The sequence below is a fragment of the Emydura macquarii genome, unplaced genomic scaffold (assembly GCF_026122565.2).
Source record: "Emydura macquarii macquarii isolate MOO-44397 ecotype Brisbane River unplaced genomic scaffold, CSIRO-AGI_Emac_v2 contig_1876, whole genome shotgun sequence".
Lineage (NCBI taxonomy): Eukaryota > Metazoa > Chordata > Testudines > Chelidae > Emydura > Emydura macquarii.
In genome coordinates this window covers 632,089-641,755 of record NW_027132013.1, presented here as the reverse complement: position 1 = coordinate 641,755, position 9,667 = coordinate 632,089, and the positions used below count along the sequence as shown (strand labels likewise).

At 48.7% G+C, this 9,667-nt stretch overlaps 1 protein-coding gene across 1 annotated transcript; it reads left to right on the top strand.

The window, feature by feature from the left end:
- The first annotated feature begins 1,013 nt into the window (after positions 1 to 1,013).
- LOC137159598 (P2Y purinoceptor 1-like) lies at positions 1,014 to 4,771 on the top strand. The gene is made up of 2 exons (XM_067558088.1): positions 1,014 to 1,034; positions 3,791 to 4,771. The coding sequence occupies exons 1-2, from the start codon at positions 1,014 to 1,016 to the stop codon at positions 4,769 to 4,771; spliced, it is 1,002 nt and encodes a 333-aa protein (XP_067414189.1).
- Positions 4,772 to 9,667: the final 4,896 nt, after the last annotated feature.

Below are 9,667 nucleotides of genomic sequence, written 5' to 3'. Positions count from 1 at the left end.
TTAATTTCTGTCAGTGTCCAATGAGAGGGGCTGGACACTGCAGAGAGCTGTTTCTGGAGACACAGGTTCACTGACTGTTACCCGCAAGGCACAGCTAAGACTAGCAGAGTCTCTATGAGTTTGCTGGTGAGGCAGACAGGGAGTTGGCACATAGTTCAAGCCCCAGCAAAGCATACCGCTTGTTGAGGCAGAGGGGTAACACACTAACTTACTGTTCCGGCTATCCTGCAGAAAGAGTCACAGCTAGTGTTATACTTACTGCTGCTAAGCAGTAGGACACCTACTTCATTAAAATGTACCAGAAGTGCTGAGTGCCAAGGTCATCAGTTAATCACATGAAGGGAACGACCTCGAAATTAAAAGTCAGTTTCAACTTTATGTTAATGAACTAGTTTCTCCGAAAAGGACGGCTATTCAGAAAACATGTGCAGTGTGAAGACTGATTATCTAGGGAATGAGGGGAAACTGAGGCGGCATGTCCAAACTGTGGCAAGGGATGTATTCGAAGCTAGACAAGGTTTTGGGAACCAACAGGATGCTTGTTATCTTGTGGCTGGGAGGAGGTCTTAAATTCAAACTAGGCTGGCAGTAAATCACTCTGGTCTTCTACACAAAATAAGACAGAGAAGTCAATGTATTGGTAGTGAAGAGGAAGCATTGAAGTTGCGCATACGAAAGGCTGATTGTGGGGGGAGGTGGGGTTGTTTTTTTGTTTTTGCAACTAGCAGCTGGAAGAAATTAGATGGAAATGCAGAATTTGGAACCACACAGAAAATCTATCTTAATTCGCTTTCAGGTGTGGGAAAAACACTAGTTTTAGATTTCCACCCAGTGTAATCAGACACCTCCTTATGCATGGAACACCCTCCCCTTCTCCTGTGCAGGCACAAAGCCACTGTATCTATGATATTATTCACACATTTATCATGTCAGGAATCTGGACAGTTACCTTAGCAAGTGGGTAATTACAGGAGCAAACAGCTTTACAAAACAGTAACGTATCTGGGACGAGGATGGGGAGAACACCTGGCCAGGTAAGTGTTTGCTATGTCTCTTATTTGGGGTGAGGTGGTGTTCATGATTTCATATAAAGCTAGATGTATGAGGTTTCCTAACTCAGTGTTTAAGTACAATTACTACAGTCCAGGCAGTGATGGGCAATTCTGGAACTTTATAGTTAACTACTGCAAAAGGTATCAGCAGTTTATAGTTCTTAGTGCATCAAAGCAATCCTTTATTTGTTTCTTTTAGAAACATGGAATTTTACAACTCATTTTAGAATCTCTTCATTGCAGTTCTGAGACAGTATGTCTGTTGGTGACAGAACAATTAAAACAATCCACAACATTTACAAGAAATGGGTAAAAAAAACAACCCTGTTTCATTCTTTAGTATTGTACATTTAACACAAGTAGATCATTTCTTATAGTAAGAAATGATGTTTAGTTTGATTTTTCGAGCCAGATTTCTGCATAATAGTGGGCATTAAATTGCAGGTTCATTTTTGTTCCTGCAATTTTGTGCCCCAAATCAAGGGCTTCTAGATGTCTAAGTGAATCAAATGTTGAACAAATTATGGCTGGACTGAATCAGGGTCAAAATGTGATGTCTGTACTCATGAGGAACAATAATTTTCTCCAAAAGTACTCCCTTTGAAATCTGTGTGGCTACTTGTGGATTAATGTACTGCTCACTGTGCCTAAGTCTAGCCTCTAATCATTTGATACTGAGGACTGATTTGAAGACTCTGGCAAGAGTCTTGATTCACCTCTAACACAGAAGTAAATCCAGAGTTACTCCACTGAAATCAACGGAATTATACTGGAGTAAGAGGGGAATAAGGTCACAGATTTTTTTCCGGAGACTGGTGAAAAGTCCATTACAGAGGTCCTGTCCCCTCACTGATTTCTGTGGGACTGATTTCTGTGATGTGAGAGAGGATGAAATACAAGTTTGGGACTACAGATAGCTGGAGTCCCCAGGGTTCTTTACTGTCTAAGGTGATAGTCACAGCAAGGGGGAAACAAAAGACCATATAGAATGACACTTGTTGGGGAAGAAGAAGAAGTCTTGCTGGTGACTTTAATGTATAGTAGTGGTTGATTACCTTATTCAATATATTTTCACTTCTTTTCTCTTCATTAACTGTCTGCTCACAGTTTTCTCAAATGTATTTGCTATTCATAATTGTAATTTCTGTAAGTGTATTTTGGTCTGTAGCTCCTTTCACAAGCAGGTAGTTCGTCATGACTATCTAGTATATGAAATTCAAGCTTTGTTGACTAGTTTTGGCACGTAGGTTACTCAGCATGGTTTTTGGCCCCTAGTTGTTGAACATAACTTATGTAAATAGGTTTTGGTGCAGTTATTCACATCTACAAACCAGAAATGTGTTTACCACATTTATCCTCCAATATTTGCTTAAATTTTGCTATTTCTGGGAACTCTCCCACCAGTAGACTAGTTTGCTTGGAAGTTCTCAGAAAGCGAACACAACATGGATATGAACACTATCTAAGTGAATTCTATGAAATGAATACTAATGAGAACTTTTTACTTTGACCCAGCTCTAGTAAAGAAGAGTCAAAAGGGCTGATTCGCTTCTAGATTGCACTGGTTTAAATCAAGATTAAATCTGTGATGCTGTCTGGATTGGGGTGACCATTTATAATATTATTTGATACCAATATGACAAAATTGAAATTATTCTTGCAAGATATGCCATGTCAGGTACCATTGGAAAGGTTATAATTTGCTAAGTATGATAATATTGTGTATGTGTGTGTATGTCATATTTGTATTGTAAATTATGGATATGTGTGATATATCTGTATCCAAAAATTTTGTGCTGTGCTACTGGGTTAGCAGATTGGTGTCAGCATTGAAGACTCATCGAGGGCTATCAACTATACAAAGAATCCAATGAAAGAACCCAGAGACTACACTTTATGAGTCATCGGGACACGAATGGACATGCCTGTGGATAGGGGACTTTTCCATGCCATGTGCTGTGTGGCTGCTTTGATTACTTTGATCATTTAACATCTTTCATCTAGTTTGTTTCTTTCCTTTTATAATAAACCTTTAGTTTTAGATACTAAAGGATTGGCTGTCAGTGTGATATTTTGGGTAAGATTCAAACCAATATTGATTTCGCAATGTGACTGACTCTTTGGGGATCAGGAGAACATTTTGGTAAAGTGAATAGAGTTTTTAAAATAACTGATCTCTTTCCTGGACTTACTTGCTAATTGGGAGCCAGAGACTGAAATGCAATAAAGGCAGCTGTGTATTTCTTTTTTTAGGCTTCCTAATAACCAGTGTGGGGAATCAGGAGCACTGTTTGTGACTGGTTTGGGAATCTAATTTCAGTGTTAGCCACCAGTGTTGGGAGAATCTACTCTCTTTTTTGCAGCCTGCCTTGACCTTGGCATTTTCAGGTGTGCTAATCTAGGCACATATGGGTCACAGAGTCCACTGAAGTCAGTGAAGTTACACCAGTGTACATAAGAGGTGAATCAGTCCCATGTTTACTATAATGGGCCCTGATCCAAAGCCCCTAGAAGTCAGGGGGAGTCTCTGTTGACTTCAGTGGGCTTTGCATCAGAACTATAATGATTTATTTGTTTATTTTCCCAAGATATGAATTACTCCTCACGCTTGTCATTATTACCAGATGAAGCAGCAGAGGCTCAGACATCTCTTCTAGGATATGATGGGAGGAGAGCAGATTTTATTCAGTTGAAATTGTTGAGCTCCAATGAAACCATTTTCCTTTGTATTCGGACAGAAAGCAGAGGCAGACTTTTGTGAAAGTGCTGGCACTATTCTGGGCACCATCCAGAGGACTCTCATCCCAGGGACATTCCTCTTCGTCCTGGCTGTGGGACTAACTTTGAATATGCCCGTCATCTGGATCCTCCTTGTCCGTGTGAAGCGCTGGAACAGGAGTGCTATTTTCCTTTGTAACTTGGTTTTGGCTGACATCACTTGGATCTTAACCCTCCCCTTCCTGATCTACTACCATCTGAACCAGTTGCATTGGATCTTTGGAGATGCTCTTTGTAAGATGACCAGGACAGTTTATCACATTTGCTATTACTGCAGCATCTACTTTGTCACTTGTCTGAGTGTGGATCGCTATTTGGCCATAGTGCATCCACTAAAGTCGTTGTGGTTGTTAAATAAACAACAGTCACTACTGATTTGCCTCTCCATATGGGCAGTGACTAGCTTGTCCAGCGTGCCAGTCCCCTATGTTGCCAGCACCCAGATATGCCCAGACAACAAAACTATTTGCTCTCTTTATGTGTTTTCCAGCTCCACCTATATAACGCTTCCCCTTTCCATGTGTTGCACGGTTGCTGGCTGCTTGCTGCCTTTCACCGCTATTTGTTACTGTTACTGCAGCAGTGTTAAGACACTGCAAAAGACTGGCCTTCATCACTTTCAGAAAAAGAGTAAGCTTACCAAGCTCATGTACTCTGCTCTGATTATTTTTGCACTCCTTTATTTACCTTACCACGTGTCAAGAAACATCTGCATTTTCTTAAGAGCATTGTGGCCCAAGGCCAGTAGGTCCATTGAGCATGCAGATACCGTGTTCTTTATAGAGGTAGCAGTGTGTAGCCTTAATACTTGCATCAACCCTCTCTTCTGTTTCCTGGCAGGAGGGGATTTTCGAGAACAGGTTTGCAAAATAGCCTCGTCTTATTGTCACATCAAAACCTGGAGGAGCCAACAGCAAAGGACATCTGTGTACCCAGTATAACTCTATTCCTTCACAAAATTAATTTTGTCAAGCTGAAAACTATGGGCAAAATTTTGGCCCCATTGAAGTCAACAGCAAAATTTCATTGACTTCGTAGTTAGGAGTTCACTGTTTGTATCTGACAAATATTTATCTTGGAGATGCTTTGATCTCTCAGATGTGTAAGAACCATTAACTGAGGCAATTTAATTCTAGAGTTGTGAGAGATGGTTATAAGCAATAAAATTATTCAGGAAGTCTCAGAGTCTAAAATTTGTGTGAATCCTGGTTCCATTTTATTCAAAACACCAAAAATTAAGTCGGGAGTGAGTAGCATTGGCTAGAAAATGAAGATAATGTCACAAAAAGTATTAACATTTCAAAGGGTTCAGAACTGGTACTTTTTATGGTCACTATTTATCATAAAATGTTTTAAACAAAATTTTTATCAAATGTACCATTGAAAATGTTAACAAAATGCTTACTGGCATTTTTCATTTACCAGAGCCCTCATTCTGATGAACAAATACGTTTGTTTACTGAGTCTTGTTTTCAATTTGGATAACATTTCAATAACATTTTTCATAATTTTGGTTCTCTCTTCGAGTGATTGCTCATATGCATTCCAATAGAGGTGAGTGCGCGCCCCGTGCACGAGTCTCCGGAAGCTTTTTTGCCCTAGCAACCCTCGCAGGGTCGGCTCCGGCGCCCCCTGGAGTGCCGCGCTTATGTCGCGGTATATATAGCGCCGCCGACCCCGCGGGTCCCCAGTTCCTTCTTTCCGCCCGTGACGGTAGCTGGAACGCTAGTGCCCCTTGCTGTTACATGCAAGTAGCAACCCTTGTGTTTTTTGTACATAGTTAAATAGTGTTTTTAGTCAAATAGTTGTAGAATAGTTCATAGTTAAGGACTTTCGCCCTTCGGGGCTGGCGCACCATGCCGGGATCCACGGGATTCAAATCCTGTGTGGGGTGCATGAAGGCCTTCCCGGTCAGCGATCCCCATGATAGGTGCCTTCGCTGCTTGGGAGAACAGCACCGCAAGGAGCGATGCAAAATATGCAAAGCCTTCAAGCCACGGACACAAAAAGAACGGGATGCCCGCTTGAAGGCTCTGTTAATGGAGTCAGCGCTTCGCCCTGATTCCGAGCCCTCCAGATCGCCGGCGGCACCGAGTGTCTCGTCGGTGCAGAGCGCTCCACCGGCACCGACCGCATCTTCGGCACCGACCGCATCTTCGGCACCGACCGCATCTTCGGCACCGACCAAGACGGCACCGGCGAAAAAGAAGCGGCCCAAAGCCGTACTCATGGACTCCCCCCAGCGACCGGAACGGCTGGGGGCGATTCAGGAGATGCCCCAACCCCACGCCATGGACATCTCGGCACGGGCATCTCCTCGCAGGGAGCCTCCCCTGACCCCGGGGGGGTGGGGTAGTGCCCCTGCAGGGACCGTCGACGCCGGAGGCGTTTGCGGCTTCTCGGGCCCTCATGGGCATGCCCACGCCTCCGTCCCCCCTCGGCAGAGGGCCCAGGGAATAGCGTCTCGGGGTAAACCCGCGCTGGGTTACCCCGGTGGGTGGCAGAGACGACAGGAGAGGTCTCCCCCCAGACGGTCAGGGAGGGGTAGCGACAGCTCCCCTCCTAGCTCCGACCACGGGTCGTTGAGCCCCTCGGCACCGCGCCGGTCAGGGCGGTCCCGAGACGCCGGCAGGAGGCATCACAGCTCGGCCTCTGAGGGCTCTCAATCCCGGCAGTCCCGGCGCCGATCGCCAGCCCATGCCTCGGTACCGGAGTCTACGGCACCGAGAGCGCATTCTGGGGGAAGCAGTCCGGTGCGCTCACCCACCAGCGGCCGGCACCGATCTCCCCGGCGGGAATCCCGCTCATCTAGGCGCTCTACGCCTAGAGATGCTCGGCACCGGTCCCACTCCCGGCACCGGTCGGATTCCCCGAGGTATAGCCGGCACCGGTCCCGCTCCCAAGCCTCCCGGTACCGGTCCTGATCCCCAAGGCGCAGCCGGCACCGTTCTCCCTCTCCGCGCCCAATACGGAGCAGAGAAACTGGACATCAAGGAGCTGGTGGAGGAGGAGGACCCCCTCTTTGGAGCGGTTGGGCCAGCAGGTCCAGCGAGGATCGCACTCCCGGTGCATGAGAGTGTGCTCAAACTCATTAAGCCTCTCTGGGAGAACCCAGCCTCAGTGGCACCTACCTCTAAAACAGCGGAAAGGAAATATTATGTGCCACTGCAAGGTTTTGAGTACTTGTTCAGCCACCCATCCCCAGGGAGCCTAGTCGTGGACGCTGTAAATCAGCGAGACAGGCAGGGGGCACATGCGAATACTCCCAAAAATAAAGAGGGTAAGAAACTCGACCTCTTTGGGAGAAAAGTGTACTCCACAGCACCGCTGCAGCTCCGTATGGCAAACTATCAGGCGCTACTGGGCCGCTACACCCTTAACCTGTGGTCCTCCCTCCAGAGGTTTCTCCAAGGCCTGCCCCAGGATATGTTGGCAGACTTTACTACCTTGGTACAGGAGGGCTCCTTGGTTGCCAATGCTGCCCTTCAATCCGCTAGTGATGCCACGGACGCAGCGGGGAGGGCTATGGCCTCGGGAATAGTGATGCGCAGGGCATCGTGGTTACAGTCCTCCGGACTTTCGCCTGAAGTGCAGCAGGCCATTCAGGACTTGCCCTTTACGGGAACGGGCCTTTTCTCGGACAGAACTGACGAGAAGCTGCACGCGTTAAAGGATTCGAGAGCCACCCTAAAATCCCTAGGTCTCTATGTGCCACAAGCAGCTAGGAGGCAGGGTCGACCACGCCCCCCTAGGCAGCAGCAGCAGCAGCCTCCACCGAGACCACCCCCTAGACCCCCTCAGTCAAGACGGGGCAGGGATCGGTTCCGACAAGGCAATCGTCGGGACCGGCAAGGCCCAGCTGGGGGCTCCCAGCAAGGGCCGCAAAAGGGTGCCAAGCGGCAGTTTTGACGGGACGCTCGAGGGCGGCACCCCCCCCCCCCATCTCCTGGAATACTCGGACCTTTGCGAACAGACTGCGTCCGTTCCTTCCCGAGTGGCAGAGCATAACCTCGGACCGCTGGGTACTGAGTATAATTCAAAGAGGTTATGCCCTGCAACTCTCTGCCTTCCCACCGGACCTTCCCCCTACCCCGTCCCTCTTCAGGGACCCCTCTCACGAGCAGCTCCTCATTCAGGAGGTCAATGCCCTCCTCCTTCTGGGGGCTGTGGAGGAGGTTCCTCTTCAGGAAAGAGGCAGGGGGTTCTATTCCCGGTATTTCCTCATTCCCAAGGCGAAGGGAGGCCTCAGGCCTATCCTGGACCTTCGGCGTCTAAACAGGTTCATCAGACGCCTCAAGTTCCGCATGGTCTCCCTAGCCTCCATCATCCCCACACTAGATCCAGGAGATTGGTTTGCTGCCCTCGACCTACAGGATGCCTACTTTCATATTTCCATTCTCCCGGGCCACAGGCGGTTTCTACGATTCCAGGTAGCTGGTGGCCACTACCAGTTCTCGGCCCTACCCTTTGGCCTTTCTTCAGCGCCCAGGGTGTTTACAAAATGTATGGCGGTGGTGGTTGCCCACCTCCGCCGCCAGGGAGTTCAGATCTTCCCGTATCTAGACGACTGGCTAATCCGGGGCCGGTCCAGAGTTCATGTCCAGAACAGCCTGACACTGACTTGCACAATATGCAGCAGGCTGGGTCTGCTCATAAACGAGCAGAAGTCCACCCTCACACCAGTACAAAGAATAGACTTTATAGGGGCCACTTTGGATTCGGTGCAAGCCAGGGCCTTCCTCCCGCAGCCCCGCTTCGAGGCAATGACTACCATCATAGGCAATCTCCACAGGTCCCCCACGACCACAGCCAGACACTGCCTTCAATTGTTGGGTCACATGGTGGCCTGCACCTTTGTCGTGAGACTCGCTCGTCTGAAACTCAGACCCTTCCAGGGGTGGTTGGCCTCTGTATACGTTCCAACCAGGCACTCTCTCGGACGGGTAGTCACTGTCCCAACTTCGGTTCTGGGGTCATTAATTTGGTGGACGGACCCCACAGAGGTATTGAAAGGGGTCCCCTTTGCAGAGTTGACACCCTCCATAACCCTGATCACGGACGCTTCGGATGTGGGTTGGGGGGCCCACATGAGCAGAGACCTCAGCACGCAGGGCCTTTGGTCAACACAGGAACGAACGCTCCATATCAATGTACGGGAGCTTCGAGCAGTCCATCTGGCCTGCAAGGTCTTCCTCAGATTCCTGGGGGGTCAGGTAGTTCAGGTCATGACGGACAACACTGCTGCCATGTTTTATATAAACAGGCAGGGCGGGGCTCGCTCTTCGGCCCTCTGCCAGGAAGCGACGCAGTTGTGGGACCTTGCGGTGAGACACAACTTTCATTTGTCTGCCTCTCACCTCCCTGGGGTCAGGAACGACGAGGCGGACCGCCACGAGTGGTCACTGCACGGGGAGGTGACAACTTTTCTCTTCCGCAAGTGGGGTATTCCCCAACTAGACCTGTTTGCGTCAGCGTCGAACAAGAAGTGTCCGAGGTTTTGTTCCCTCAGGGGGCGAGACCCGAGCTCAATCTCGGACGCCTTCCTCATACGGTGGACGGGGGCTCTCATGTATGCCTTTCCCCCGTCCCACTGCTGTTCAGAGTACTCTTGAAAGTAAAGAGAGACAGGGCCAATGTTATCCTTATTGCCCCGGCGTGGCCGAGGCAACACTGGTACAGCCTCCTGTTGGACCTCTCTATAGCCACGCCGATATCGCTTCCGAAACGCTACGACCTGCTCTCCCAGGACCGGGGTCGCCTGCTGCACCCAGACCTGGACTCCCTGCACCTGACGGCATGGAGACTTTGTGGTTGACGGAGGGAGAGAGGGCCTGTTC